Below are 16,001 nucleotides of genomic sequence, written 5' to 3'. Positions count from 1 at the left end.
TGCAGTGTTTTGGTGTCTTAAAAATCAAAGATATACTACTCAAACTGTCCTTCCTGGATCACATTTCATGTCTCACCATTACCTGAGTGGGTGTAGCTAAAGGATGCATATGTGAGCATTTGCTGCTTTTCACTCTGCTTTGCAATATAATTTGGTTTTGGACTGTTGGACAGTCAAAACGGGCAATGTGAAGTCAGTACTTTGGGTTCCGGGAAACTATGATGACTATTTTGTACTTGTGTCTGATATCTGAAAGACAAAACGACTGGTTAAAGGGGCTCTATGTAATAATTTGTATTAATCCATTTCCTTTGGCTATATATGAGCAGATTTCAACATGACGTGAAAAAATGAGACCTCCTCCATGTCTCTTGGTTGTCCTACAGGCCTGTGAATGATTAGTTTAACTTGTTTGATGTTGCTGGACTGTGGATATCTGTGTGAAGGACTCTGATAGTCCAAAGGATGTGACTTCTTCTCAGTGCCTCTCTCCGCTCATCTAACAGAGAGCAACAGTGGCTAACATTAGTTAGTTTAGAAATGGAGTCTGCTAACATAAACTAACAACCAGCACAACACAGAGATAGAGCCCCTTTAGTAGAAAAAAAATTGTTTGCTGTAGTTATAAAAAACAAAATCATTAATTACAACCTTGACCTGAGCTGTCAAAAATCTTGAATAAGTTTTGAATCTTGGGCGTACTCATCATGCCCCTCTTTGCACCACCCAGGAGAGGCCCACGATAAAGACGTCCAAGTTGTGGAGTTGCCAATCGTGGACAGTCTGCACCCTCGGCCACCCTACCTCCCCTTGGCGATCCCAGAGGACCTGGCCCCGCGCCTGCATCGTCTTCACGGCGACCCCTCCGTCTGGTGGGTGTCCCAGTTCGTCAAGTACCTGGTGCGCCCACAGGCCTGGCTGGAGAAGGAGATCCAGCAGACCACCGCCAAGCTGGGCTTCAAACACCCCATCATCGGGTAAGGACACTGAGATATCACTTCTCACTGTGTGTGGCTTTGTCTTTTTCTTTTTTCTCTAGTTATAAACACTCCGATAATAATTAGTTTGTTTCTATAGCATATCTCTGCAATTACTGTACATTACAAAGTGCTTCAGAATCAAAGCAAACAGAAGGCATAGGAAGAAGAAAACAAAGACATGGCCCTGAGGGCTGTGGTGGAATACAAATGTGCTTTGTGAGGTTAATACGGGGTTAATACAATAGTATTAAAAGTAACTTAATTTGATGGTCGTGTTTTGTTTGAATAATTTTCTACCTTTTTAAATTTTCCTTAGAAAGCGTCTGCCTGTTCATTACTTCCCTGCTCTACACTCACAGGGCTCATATTCATGCAAATCAACTTGTTTAAAGACATTTCATCATTCTGTACTCATCACTCTGTGGTGGTATGATACGTCTGCTTCTGTCTTGTTTCATGTATTAATGTCCCCATGAGGTTTTCTAGACTCCAGTTCAATCCAAGTCATTTAATACTGAGGATCTGCTGATGCCAAATCCTGATGTGATATTTTTGTTCAAGCAGTTAAAAAGCAGAATACTGAATAAATAGCTGCTTTTAAAATCAGTGAAACTAAACAAAACAAGGAAAGAGAAGCTTATGGCACAGTTAATGCATGCACGGGAAAGACTGATACCTTATATACTCCTATATTCAGTAGCCTCTGTTTATCAAAGGATAAGACTGGAGATATTCTATACCTCAATGTCTCCTGTCAACAAATCTCATGAAAACACCAAAAATAGTCTCATTATATCCTTCAAGATTATTGTCTGTGTGATCAAAGGCTGATATACTGTAAACTCTCTGTGTCATAGAGCTCCATTATTGTCAAAAAGATTGTAAGACCATCAACTGTATGAAATAATTTACAAAATGAGCATCGTGCTGTATTGACGAAGACTTGAAAAAAGCCACTTGACCCAAAAGCTACATCCACTATTTAACTGTAGTCCATGTTAAAAAAACAAACAAAAAACACATAAATGAGCCACGCTGTTGCACTGGAAGAAATGTTCCTTTATTACAAGGGACAGTTTAGTAGTTTTTATCTTAAGTTAACCCCTCATACGTGCCATCAATAATCAGTAGTATTAATTCACTGCTAAAATAGTCCCAACTGATCCGTGTTCACTACTGACTCACTAAAAACTCTTCATCTTTGTTGACACTGACGACAGCCATGCCAGAGACTCCACGAGGGCTTTCAGCAAAATAATAATGATGATTAAAAATATCAAAGTTCCTTCATATCGCACCTTTTAAGAACAGACATCAGAAAGTGCTTCACCAAAAATGAAAGAAAACAAAAAAGAGACAGTGGAACAGACATTAGAAACAGACAAGCGGCTCAAAGAAGATTCAAAAATAAAAATAAACAAAACAAATTCAGCAAAAGCACATTAAAAAACTGGGTCTTGGGCTGCTTTTTATCAGTTACAATAGTGTCTGCAGAAGTCCAATCGTAGAGAGTCCAAAGTGTAAAAATAAAGGCTATGAGCTGAAAAGCACAGGCTCCTTTTGTTTAATGTTGCCTTGTTTGCAATCTAAGTTTAGCGTGTTAGCATGCTTCAGCTGTATAAGTACAGCTTAAGCCGATGGGAATGCTGTTTGCTTTGGTCATTAAACATTAAAAGCAATGTTGTTAAATGAACGGTTAAGGTTATTTTAAATCAATTAGTAGGACATGAAGTTCTTTAACAATAGTTCAATCAGGAGAAACAAGTGGATGAAGTCCTGGGCGATAGCCTCTACACAGAGATTTTGTTATCGAGGGGCCTTCAGCGTCAGCAAGAAAAACCGCCCAGTGGAGTCCCGACATTGGTGGTGGTGGTGATGGTGATTGTTGGTGATGGTGATGGTGATGGTGATTGTGTTGGTGATGGTGATTGTTGGTGATGGTGATTGTGTTGGTGATTGTGTTGGTGATGGTGATGGTGATGGTGATTGTGTTGGTGATGGTGATGGTGATTGTGTTGGTGATGGTGATGGTTGATGACTATGAGACTGATGAAATGATGAAGCTGGTGACAATGCAAAGAGTTGGGGGTTAAGGGAGGTGGAGGAGGGCGCGCAAAACAGCTGCAGGAATGAACTTGAAATGCAGGGAGAGAATCATTTTAAAAGATAGAAACAAGATGATAGGCTGAACATGTAGGTGTGTCGCTGTGCTGTTGGATAGAGGTGCCCGGCTAATGTGAACAGCTGATCTCAATTGACAGCAGGAAATCATAAGTGAGCATGCTCGACAGGATGGAAAGACGGGATGGAATGGCATGCAGAAGAATATTCTCCTTCTTTTTTGCTTCATTTGTTGAGACATTTCACTCAAAACCACATTTTAACCTGCTGGTAGTGCCAGATAAAAAGTCCAGTCCAGTCCAAGTATAAAATACTAGTAAACTAGATCATAGTTAATGAGATATATCAGTCTGGACAAAAATGGAGGATTGGCCAACATGTCTGAAAACCAGAATAATGCCGTCCTTATCCTCATGGAGCTGCACTTCCGCATTGCAGGCAGGATGATCTCTACATTCAGTACAAAGCACCTCAGTGTCCTATTATCAGAGCTCACCACCTAGATATTATTTTCATGAAACTTGGCATAAATGCCTGGTGCAGATGAGATGATAGTGCCCGTTCCAAATATGCCATTATTAGGTCTGATTTCAGTCTTTGATACCGTCTCGGCTTTGATTGTGATGACTCAGCATTGTGCCGTCCCCAGAGATTCTGCTTCTCGCGGCTTGAAACTGACTTGGGACTTCTTTTAGTCCAGTCTAGAATAATTGGAAAAAGTTTTCATCAGTGTGACGTGCACAATTCCCACGAGGGCCACCACCCCTTGCGGGAATGTATGCAGTCACAGTAGCGTAAGCCACTTTAGACAGCTGCTTCTAAGAAATGGGTCGGCCACGTTTAGCTTTTTATTTACTCGCTTATTTTCCTCTGTATCCCTGTCGGGCGCTCAGTCAACATTCATGCGCTGTCTGCCAGCCTCTCGTGACTCATAAATAATTCCAGCTGTCTTCAAACGGGGATAAATAATACCTTGCGTATAATTCTCTTCAGTTGTTTTAACCGCGTCAGTCTAGGAGATGGGAGGGGATTTACCATATCAGGACGATGCACATGATGACTGGTGAGACGTCAGTCATTGGAAAGTATATGAAATGACTTTCAGGTACTTTGCTGACATCGTGTAAAGTTTCGGCACCGTCCCATGAGGCTGACTCCACCCGCCCGGTGGAGGAAGTGCTTTAAAACGAATGCAAAGAGTTATATTCTCGTATTTTTTGTGAATCAGCCCGGCTTAGTTCTGTCACGCCCTTCATATCTCTCACATCCATATGTTCACAGTCTCGGTGCCAGCTTCTCGCCCTTCATAGCTCCTCTTTTCCTCACCTTCTTCTTAACATTTTGCTGCGAGCGATCGTCGCCGTTCTCGCTCACTTTTTTCTGTCCTGCTCTGCTTAGTTCTCCCTCTTGTTACAATCTCTCCCCGTCTGTTCTCAGATGCTCCTTTTCTTTGGTTTCTACCTCTTTTCCTTTCATCACTCCAGCAGCTGCCGCCGCTTCCTCCCAGCCCTCTTTGACTCTCCTCCCCCTTTTTTATTTTCTGTGACTCATCCCAACTTTTTTTTTTTCAATCTCCCCCGTCCTCTCACATCCCCTCATTTGTGATCGTTCCTCCGTCTTCATTTGTTCATCCTGCTTCAACATCTTTCACATTTTTACATTTCACACTCACCTCTCCCTTGCGTTCCCCGGGCGCACATCCGAACCCACAATTCTCTTGCTCTGACAGTGTTACACACATCTCTATCACTGTTCTTTGTGTTCCCCCCCCTCTATACACTCATATATCCCATCCCTTTTCTCCCTCCATATCACTAGGGAAAGGGTTATTGAAATGTAGTGCTGGGTAGAACAAAGTTTTTATCCCATTTTTTTTCCCCTTCCCTCCTCATCCACTCCACTCTGCACTGATGTTGCAACAAAGCGGCTGTGTGCTTCTATCAGCGCTGTGGGGGGAAGGCGATATGCGTGTGCATGAAACAGCAATGGGGGGGAGTGAATGTGGGATGTAAAAGTGGGTTTGAAAGAGATCCATAGTGTCGAGGCGAGAGGGCGGCAGCGGTGGGAAACACAGGGGTTGATGGAGAAAGTACCATGAGGGATAGGAAGGCAGCTTGTCCCCAGAGCACCCAGCAACCCCAAGCCGACCCCTACAAGCCTCAGTCACCACCACCACTCTCTCCCCGCTGCTCCCTCAGGAGGAGAGCTGCAGGAAGGCTGGAAGCCAGCGACTAAAAGCAGCTATCACCACAGCGCCATCCTGCCTCTATTTAATACTTCCTAATGGTAGTAAGGATGGAGAGAGAGTGGGGTTAGTGCTTCGGTTGCAGATACCAGAGCAGCGTTATCGCCATGGCGAGAGGTGGATTTACTGTGTAAATCTTTTATGATACCTTGTGTCAGGTCTATTCTGTATTGATAAATAATACAATATATTGTGTATATGTTTTTTAATCAGATAAACTTTTAAAGAATCAATGATACAGAAATACATATAATTTTGCAATTTGCAGTAGAAACTTTGTAGTTTGGGTTTTCTTTATTTATTTCCCCCTAACTTTGAGTGTGCTCAATCAAACTAATATGTATTTTCGCTATTTTTAACTCATATTTAAAGATTTTCTGTTCCGTAGCTCGTTGCAAGAGAGCCCAATTTACAACAAACGGCAGTAGTTGACGTCGTCTTGCAGCAGGGAACAGAACAAATCACTAAATGAAATAATTTGGTCTCCGCCGACTCCTGAGGGAAATATCTGGCTGTTAGCTGCTAAATGGCTCCTTTATGATCACCAGCTAGTTACTTACTTTGTCCGGGGTCAGCAATTTGGCACAGAGCTCGTAAAAAACATTATTTTTGTTTAAAAGAAAAACAAAACAAAAAAAAAACCAACTGCCTGGTGAGAAGTGAGAGCGAACCAAAAAAGTTTCAGGCTTTAAAATCAAAACGAGCTGAAAGATGGAGGGGAACTGCAGAGTCAATGAGGATCCTTCATCACTACAGGCAGTCAATTGATTTCATTCTTCATATTAAATATTGATTAGTACGGCATTAACTCGTAAAATTATAATCAAATCTCTACTTCCACTAATTTAGTTCTTCTCCACATGTATCACACAAGTGCAGAAGTCTAAGTTTGTTTTGCATAACTCAAACATATGGTTTTATATCTATACAACGTTTCCATACAAGACATAAGGGCTCACTGTTTGAGCTCGATGTATGATGTGATATGAACATCAGACAAAAAGTACTCAGAAGTCATACTTGAGTAAAAGTAAAGATAGCATGTTAGAATATTACAAATAGTACTTGAGTAAAGGTCTTTAAGTATCTGATTTTAAACGTACTGAAGTATCAAAAGTACAAATAAATAATATTAAAAGAAATATGTATAAATAAAAAATAAAATTATGCGTATAATTACATATATCTATATACTGTACACTATGAGTCGACTGATTATCTGATCTGATATTTAATACTTTATAAAATAAATACATTTGAAAATGTGATTATTTGTCTCTGATGCAGTGAAGTAACTAGTAACTAAAGTTATCAAATAAATAAAGTGAGTAAATGTACACTATTTGGCCCCCAACATGTAGTGGAGAGGAAGTATAAAGTAGCGGAAGATGAAGGTACTGGAGGAAAATACAAGTCCCTCAAAGTTGTACTCAAGAACAGTACTTGTGTAAATGTACTTTACATTACACCACTGTCACAGGCCAGTGTTTCCCACACATAGATACTACAAGGGCGGCCCGCCAAGGTATATTTATTAGAGACACTTTTGTTTATATCAGTCCAAGACACCAGCAGCATCTGAATCAGTGAAGTAGTGGACAGTCTGCACTCGCTCTGCACCTCCCGTCCACTGACATTCACACATGCTCTGCAGAGAAACAGAGACAGAGAGATGTTTTCTGGTGTTATATCCCTCCTGTAAACACACACTGATTGTGATGCAACCTCTCCTATTTAATATAAGCCCACTTATGTCATGAAAGCTTGTAATTGCACCTGATTGTTTGTGTCTTCTTTCTCAGCTGTATTGTTAGAGCAGGTGTAGAGTGACAGGAAGCAGGGAAAAGGGGGGGTGATGTGTATCAAAGGGCCACAGGTTGGATTCTAACCCTGAGCGGAGAGGACAAAGCCTCCGTATCTACCAACTGAGCCATTAGGGCGCCCTGGTCGTTGCGATGTCATTTGGTGCCTCATTGGATAGTTTCAACAGGCTACATAATTAACCAAAAAGCTTCCTCCACAAGCGGCTCACCTGCTGTTCGTGAAAATGGAATCGGTGGTGAAAAAAATCTAAGAGGTGTATTTTTTTGGGTGACTTTTATAAAACATACTGCTGACAAAGAAAGTCAACAGAGCAGACGCATGCTGGGAGAGAGAAAAGAAAGGCTAGGCAAGCCAGCGCGAGTGCATTAAGGTGGACAATTAAAGCAACGCTATGAAGATGAACTTTTAAAGTGATTCTGAAAAATATCATTGATTTTTTTCAGTATCAGTTTCAGGTCAGCAAATACCCACGTTTTTGCGCCACCACAGCTGCGCAGTGGTCCCGCGGTAAGCACTGCGCAGTGTTCGTACCCTGATGGAAGAGGCTGCCATGCAAGGTGCTGACGTGCTCATCAGGAGCGATGCAGCGTTTCCGAGCTAAAGCGCCTCAGGACATTTCTATGCTTAGCCAGTCACAGCGGAGGAGCTATTTGTGGTTCAGTATCTTGCTGAGGGCACTTTGACCTGCAGCTGAAGCCGGGGAACAACCCAACGGCCATTCTACTGTTGATTGACCCGCTCAACCTCCTGAGCCACAGCTGCCCAGAAGAGATGGCGCTCACCACCACCATCATCAAAAATCCAGGAGGGAATTTCCGTAAGAAAAGCGGTTCATCTCTCCGATTCCACAGGCGATCTCTGCTAAAAGAACTGAAGTTGTTCCAGAAGCTATCGGTGACCCATCACCTTCTTAAGACTTGTCTTCTTGGCCTCTGACTCCCATCTGTACTTCTGAGCCGTGAAGTGAACTTTGACACGTTTTGATGTCAAAGTACACGTTGCAGAAGCAGCGATTCTACTGCAAGTATATGTAAATGTGATGGTATGAGATGTCTCCTACAGATTCAAATGCTAATGGATGCAGCGGTTCGAAAGCCAGGTAGCCCAGAGTTGCTGTATTCCTCATCATAGGCAGCTGAGAATCAGCACTTGCTGTGTCTAGTGTGGGTGTGTTTGATGTCTTTAATGTATGCTTTTACGCCTACCATGAGGATCGCCCTGCCTTGCCAGTGCTGTATGAATAGAGAGAAATGAATTGAATTATTGTGGCGCTTGTGTGGGAGAGTGCTAGGAGGGTGCCGAAGGAGGGAGGAGACGGTTAAGAGCTAAGCAATGCCTCAGCGCGGCCTCTGCTGCTCTGACAGAGAGAGAAAAGGGCAAGAGAAAAAAGGGTTCACAGGAACAAAAAACAGTAGACATGAAAGAAGCGAGGGAGCAGAAGAGAGGGACGTGGACAAAAGATGGAAAAGCCTGGAGTCGAGACCTCTGTCTGATCAGAGAGACGCAGCCGAATGAAAGACTGCGACACCCCCCTACCACCCACTTGCTCTCACTTCATTCTTTGGGATCTATTTGTTGCGTAAATAAAGGGTCTATTTCACCGGCGAGCATCCCCAATAGTCTCTGATTGATCACTGGCAAGTGGTAGAAATTAGGTGCAGCCTGTTTATTCTCCTCTGCTGAACCTCTGACTCTCTTTTTTTTTTTTTTACCTTTCCCACCGCTTCCTCATTCTCACAAGAGTTGGAGGCAGCCTTGAGGTTAGGGAAGCTGTTTGAAGCCCTGAATCAACTGGGAAACCCCCGATTTGGGGAAGTAAAAGACTAATACTCTACTTATAAAAGGTTCCTGACCGTAGATGTTCCAGTGGAGCTGCTCCTTGGTCATAAGCCGACTGATGGTTGTACTCCCAGATGGAACTATGTGGAGAAAGCAGACACGTAATACTCAATTTTCCCTTAACAAGTGAAGCCTAAAATAAAATGTGTTTTTTTCCTTTTAGATTCAGGAATTTCATTTACCCCTGAAGGCCAGGAGTCAGTGTGCAGATGTGGCTCAATAGTTTTGTAATTGAATAGTAGCAGCAGTGAATGGGATTAAATTGTGTTTGGGCCTCCGTCAGATTGAGGGATGTCTCCGAAATATTTCCGTTCACGTCCATCCTTTGTCGTCCTTTTCTCTCATGTACAGTCGGTGACGACACTCTTTACCGTTGCTTACTGAAAGCGATGACAAGGACACTGAAAAAACATACAGGAATGTTATTTCTTTGTCCGTCTTTCTTTAGCTTCTTCTCTCTGTCACAGTTTGCCTTTTATCCTTGTCTTTTGTCCCATCACTCTTTTGTTTGCATTTATACAACAATGGGAAGATTCCCAAAATATGGCATTCAAGTTGAAGTGTAAAAAGAGAAAAGGACCACTGTTGTGAACAAGCATCTGAAAATGTGACCACACATGAATACACAATGATGGGGAAAAGAAACAGACTGTAGAGCGACAACAAGGTTTTCTCAACAAGAATGAAAAACTTTCTAAATAAAAAACACACATGAGTAATATGGAACCACTTGCCACACAAAGCCTGTTCGGTACAGTCGGGTGGCTGAGAGGAGAGCTCTTTCATGCTCTTTTCTATGGAAGACTGAAAGTGCGAAAATCAAAAATAAATAAATGACTCAATAAATAAGTAAATGTGCCAATGTATGCACCAAGTAAATAAACAGTTAGAGTTAATACAAAGGTTAAGAAGTATGGAAGCAAATCAAAATAGTTTATCAATTTATGTCACGTTTTAAAATTAAGGCTTCTGTATTTTTTTTGTGTGTTGTTGTGGGTGTTTTTACATATTTATTTACTTTTTGAAAAAAATAAGTAAAGCAGTTAAATAAGAATATAAGAAATCAGCTATGCATCAAAATGAGTGCAGATTTAACTGGTTCCTGTTTCAGTGTCAAGTGCACAGTAACGCCTATAACAAGCTGGAATGAACAGATTTCAAATGTAATGTGGTGTTTCTATCTAGGTCAAAATAGCCATTAACATTTCTGTAGCTGGTGATTCTAAGCCTTTGAACAGGAGTGTACATCAGCAGTACTCAGTGTTATCGATTTTCCTTCACCTCTTTCCTTAATTATGATTCATTTTCAGGTCATCCACTCCTAAGACAGTGTTGTAGGACAGCGTATAAAAGTTGCTCTCTTGTTTCACATGTGACAAAACGGTGCGAGCACGTGCAAATCCTTTTGTATCCGAGAAAGTTTGTTTTTTTCTCTAAGCCGCCTTTCCTGAATGCGTCTAAAAACACAGAAATTTGTTCGGAGAAAGCAGACGAGATGCCATTTATTTCACTTGATATCTCGCAGCGTAATTCAGGCTTAGGATGGGTGCGTTTCTGCGGGGGGGAGAAAAAAAAGAAGAAAAAGTGCACGGATCAGCGTTAAAGCAGCTTACAGTGGTGGTTCTAAAGCTGTTTTTGCTTTACAGCACAAACAAACGTTCGGTGGTGTGAAAAAGGAAGTTCTCGCAGCCCAAGTAGAAGAGAGTTTGTGGAATGAGTGCAAGGTCTCTGTCAGTAGCAATTAATAAATATTAAAGGAAAAAAAACTGCCTGAATGTTTGCATTTTAGTCCAAAACTCGACACCAACGTCATCAAAAATGATATAAAAGTAAGCTGAAAATAAAATCAGTGAAATGGAACGAACAGCTTCTCATTCATTGTATTTGTAAAGTCTGTGACCCTGTCTGTGTCCCTGTCTGTCTGTCTGCAGAGTCCACGTGAGGAGGACAGATAAAGTGGGGACGGAGGCAGCCTTCCACCCCATCGAGGAGTACATGCTGCATGTGGAGGAGCAGTTCCAACATCTGGCCAGACGTGTGCACGTGGACAAGAAACGAGTTTACCTGGCCACTGACGATCCGTCCCTGCTGCAGGAAGCCAAGACCAAGTCAGTGTCCAGGAGTGCGTGTGTGCATGTGTGTGTGTGTGTTAATGTCCATTGTGAGTGTGTCCGGTGGATGTGAGAGAGTGTGAGTCTTGTTTTTCGTCTCTCTTTACTTGAACTGACTTAATGTCCCTTCCAGGTATCCAGACTACGAGTTCATCAGTGATAACTCCATCTCGTGGTCGGCGGGCCTTCACAACCGCTACACCGAGAACTCGCTGAGAGGGGTCATCCTGGACATCCACTTCCTGTCTCAGACCGACTTCCTGGTCTGCACCTTCTCCTCACAGGTCAGTCCGCCCTCCTCAGTTCACGAACAATACTTTACATAGTACTGAACACACACTGACTGTAGTTAACTAAATTCAAACTAACACATGCACACAAATGCTTCCAGCAGTCACATGGCCTTCATCAGTTTCTTGGAGATGGTTCACTTGTGATTTCATGACCTAAATGCGATCACCTGTTGTCACATGAGCAAATGTGCATGCCTCGGTCACGTGATAACACCTGAACAATTACCATGACAAAAGGCGATTATTGAAACGGTTAATGTTTAACAGAAACCAAACAGCTGAATGTCTTGACACCTGGGCTCCCTCTTCATGTAAATCCATGTTGTACATCAATACCTCTAAATCTCTGTTACTGCACAATTAAATTAAATTTAAAAAATTCAAATTAAAAATGTATTTTTATAAAGTCCGATTTTTTTTTCTCCGAAACTAGATAAACTACATAAATAATGGACTTTCAAGCTCAGATTAATTATTTTTTTGTTGCTAAATTAACAATGTGGTTCAGACAGGTGGTGCAACCTTTATTGAATTCATATTGTATTTGTAGTTCATTTTTTATTTTGTTTTATTTATTTTCAGATTTAGTTTCTTACTCTTTTGTAAATAAACCACATTTATTTCAGATTGATTTTGTATTTTATTTTGTTTTATTTGTATTGTTTATTGTTATATTTTGTCTGAAACACGCCTTAAACGCAGAGTTTGCATGCAGTATATGTTTATTTATTTACTACCTGCCTTCCTTCTTGTCAACTTTTTTCTTCCACTTTTGTTTGTGATTACTTTGTTTTTTCAATACACACTTTTCACCTGCTGTTGTACCTATCTATTACATTATTTGCTATTGCTTTAGGTTTCTTTATACATTTTTGTGAAGCAAACAATAAAAAGCATGATAAATAAACAAGACAACGAATCCGATAAAAACAAAAAGATATTGATCATAGTGTGAATTGTGAGCAGGGCTTTGGAAAACAAACTCCGGTCAACCGTGACGAAGGCTTTTGTTCTCAATGACTTGACAGTTATCACCTGATGTCACAAGACAAACCAGAACCCCTCTGATCATCACGATCACGTGATTGTCAACAACCTCATTGTCTCATTTTCACTCACGTTTTCAAAGCATGGAAGCGATTAGCCCTTTTATTACGGCTCTGACATTACAGTGGCAGTTGTCATCCATTATTCTCATCATTTTTAACACGTGAGTCGGGCTTCCTGCCAGCCCTAAAAATAAAGTGTGAGCCTCATAATTCCTATTCACACTCCGGGCTTATTAGTCCACTTGAAAGATCTGACGGGAATGAGTCGCTTAGCACATTTTATCCCTCTTTTACCAGGATATGTCTTATAGTAAGAGGTCCTTTTGTCCCTCATCCTGCGTGTTCTCTTGTCTCGGCAGCTTTATTACCCATACAGAAACGTTTATGTACATTTAAAGATCCAAGTATGAAAATAATCCCTGGTTCTGTCTCCGTCTCAGGTCTGCCGCGTGGCCTATGAGATCATGCAGATGCTGCATCCAGACGCCTCGTCTTTCTTCTACTCCCTGGATGACATCTACTACTTCGGAGGTCAAAACGCCCACAACCAGATCGCCATATACCCCCACCAGCCGCGCAACAGCGAGGACATTCCCCTGGAGCCTGGCGACGTGATCGGCGTAGCCGGCAACCACTGGGACGGATACTCCAAAGGCATCAACCGCAAACTGGGCCGCACGGGCCTCTACCCTTCCTACAAGGTCAAAGAGAAAATCGAGACGGTGAAGTACCCGACGTACCCCGAGGCAGACAAACTGCTCAACTCTCAAAAGAAGTAATAAGAAGAAATGAAAAAAATAAAAGAGGAGGAGTGAGGAGAAACACGCAGACTCCGATTCCAGGGAAGGAGGCTGCTTTTTTGTACAGAAGAGAGAGGCGTACTTAGTGCGCTAAGCTGAGAAGAAAAGAAAAAGCCTGCACCCAGGGGTGATAGGAATGAGAATGCACTCTGTGTGTTTATGTGAGAGCGCGTGTGTGTATGTGTGTGTGCGCGAAGGAGCGCGAATGTGTGTGTGCGTGTGTGTGTGCACTTGTGTAAATGCCTGTGCATATGTCAGGTCATGGAAGACTTGCACCCTACCACTACTCCCCCGCCCGACTCTCTGACGTCTGTCGGGTCTGTAGAGATTTTAGACGTTGAACATTGATTTTAAAATAAAGCAAGAAAACAATTAAAATCCACACAACTGACCAAGCTCGCTCTCCAGAGACACGACTGGGGGACTACTGTAAGACTGGCACACCCCAGGGTTAGCTTCGAATCAATGACTGGGGGAGAAAAAAAATGACGAACTGGAAAAAAAAGTGTTTTGATTTTTATTTAATTCTTTTCAGTGGTTTTGATTCTAATCTTGCCTTTTCTTTTTTCCTCCTGGGTTTTCTTTTTTGTTTACTGAATGTACTGTATCCTCTTCTTACCATGCTCACCGCTGCCCCTCCCCCACCTCCTCCTCCTCCTCCTCCGCCTCCTACCTGCTCCACTCACTGTGCTTCCTCCATCTCGTCTCTACATGTGCAATTATTTTTAAAATACCATATTGTGCTTTTATCGAGTGTTTTTAACGGTCTTAATTTTGTGTGTGTGTGTGTGTGCGTGTGTGTGGGGCTTGTGCATTGTATACTGTACAGTGAGTGTGTGTGCGCGCGCGTGTGCGGACGAATGCGTGTGCGCGTGCGACCAAGTGAGCCTGTGCGTGCTGTTTTAAGTCTAAGGGGGCCATGTCACGACCTGGTGCCTGGTTATTGGTGAGCAGTGTGTGTTTTTATTTTCCTCCCTGCTGAATAGTGTTTGTGTGGCCAGCGGGAGACTGGCGGCGACGGCGGGGGACTGTCCTCAGCCCCTCAGCACTTGGATCAAACTCCAGTCACTCCGCTGGTGACCTCTAGTGAACAATGGTAAGATTATGTGGAGTTTGGTGAACTCATGGTGCACGCACACGCCCACAGACATAGCAGCCGTCCCGACTTGAGGCTCACCAAAAGAAGCACTCCACCGAGAAAAATGTCCTTTTTCAGCATCTCTGCTGTCTCTTCTGTCCATCTATTTGTTTGTTTGTTTTTTTACTTTTAACATTGCTGTTTTAAAATAAATGAGGAAAAATATGTTTAAAAATGATAATGCTATGTCATATCAAACTCAGAGTCCCCATCATGAAGGCTTTTTTTCATAACTTATGTTCTTGGGCATTGTCTTTGATAACCACAAATCGAATAAACTTGAGAAACCAACACGGCATTTATTTTATTTTTTCCCCTCCTTTTCGGTCTTGATTCTGTTCGCCATCTGCTCCTCGATCTCTTAACGGGCGACACCTGCTCGTTCAATCAGCCTGCACATGCTTCAGCTACATCACACACATTCGTAACTGAAAAATCAAGGCTTTTTTATATTTGAAGTGTTCATTTCCTGAAGGGTATCCATCTATTTTTGAAGAGTAAAAGTCATTACCTTAAGTTCATCTTTTGATATTTCCATAAAAAAGGAGGGCCCTGCTTCTAAAATTGATATCATTTTGGCGTCCCGGGATTAAAGCCACCTCCTACCTTCGAGTGGTACCAGTAGTTTGTTTTATAAATCATTCAGCGCGAGTGCGAATCCAGTTTTTTTTTCCCGCGCCGTTTCAGAGCGAAAACTCTTAAATCCGGCTTTGATTTACATTTCAAACTGAAGAGCGAGATCAGTACCTTCGACAGAGACATCACCATCCTTCATTTAAATATTCCTCGTGACAGCTACATGACATCTCTGCCCCAAATACCAAACATCTCTCCCGCTGGAGCCGCGGCGCAGGTACGTCATTAAAGCACCAGAAGACTTCCTGCTCCCGTCTAGCGTCCTACTTCCTACTTCCTGCATGTCTGAATCGTTCATAATCTTGTTCCCTGTGTCTTATTTATGGGCTGTCTTGTTACTTTCCTACTGAGGGGGCTCTGGGAGTTTCATTACAGATCCCTCTTTAATTTCGACGCGGATCTGCATGCTTCATTGGACGCCCATAAGGAACGAGGCGGCGCTGGTGGTGGAGATGAGCTTTTTGGTGTTCGCGAGGGAGAGTAATAGTTTTATTGCCTTTTTTTCTTTTTTTTTCCCTGACAACAATCCGCAACCAATTTAGCCCGCGTTGATAAAGCGTTCACAATGCACATGCAGCGTTCCAGCAGTTCATTGAACATCTCTTTTCGCTGGGAAAGAGTCCCTCGTGGGCTTTATAAATGCACACGCTAACTGGAGGGCACTTTAATTAAAATACACTCGTTGCTGTCACAGTGGCCTGTAACAGTCGTTTAAGAGAGACGTTAGTTCAGTTAATTATTCTGTTAATTGGACTCCGCTCCTGATAGAGAGCAGTCAGGGTTTCGGCAGGCGCCTCTCTCTCGCTGCATCTGTGGTCTAATTGTCGCCGAGCACGTCGAGAGCACAGCGAGGCCATTTTCGAGCCTCCCACGTAAACTTGTGCCTTGAAAGGAAGCGGAGGGCCTCTTCCATCTCTACAAGCTCGTGTCAACAGGTTAGACCTTTTCCACAGCCTCGCTTTAAA

At 42.5% G+C, this 16,001-nt stretch overlaps 1 protein-coding gene across 2 annotated transcripts in view; it reads left to right on the top strand.

Annotated features, from left to right (window-relative positions):
• fut8b (fucosyltransferase 8b (alpha (1,6) fucosyltransferase)) overlaps positions 1-14,691 on the top strand; it is a 93,698-nt gene extending 79,007 nt beyond the window's left edge. For both annotated transcript variants that reach the window (XM_084377285.1, XM_084377286.1), the window contains 4 exons: positions 731-977; positions 10,941-11,117; positions 11,254-11,404; positions 12,903-14,691. In XM_084377285.1, coding sequence (XP_084233411.1) covers positions 731-977; positions 10,941-11,117; positions 11,254-11,404; positions 12,903-13,241 — 914 coding nt within the window. In that variant the 3' untranslated portion in view covers positions 13,242-14,691. The remainder of the gene's footprint in view (positions 1-730; positions 978-10,940; positions 11,118-11,253; positions 11,405-12,902) is intronic.
• Positions 14,692-16,001: the final 1,310 nt, after the last annotated feature.

The sequence above is a fragment of the Pagrus pagrus genome (assembly GCF_965226575.1).
Source record: "Pagrus pagrus genome assembly, chromosome: 16".
NCBI classification, from domain to species: Eukaryota; Metazoa; Chordata; class Actinopteri; order Spariformes; family Sparidae; genus Pagrus; species Pagrus pagrus.
Note: the sequence above shows the minus strand (reverse complement) of the source record. Positions and strands in the feature narration are given on the sequence as shown.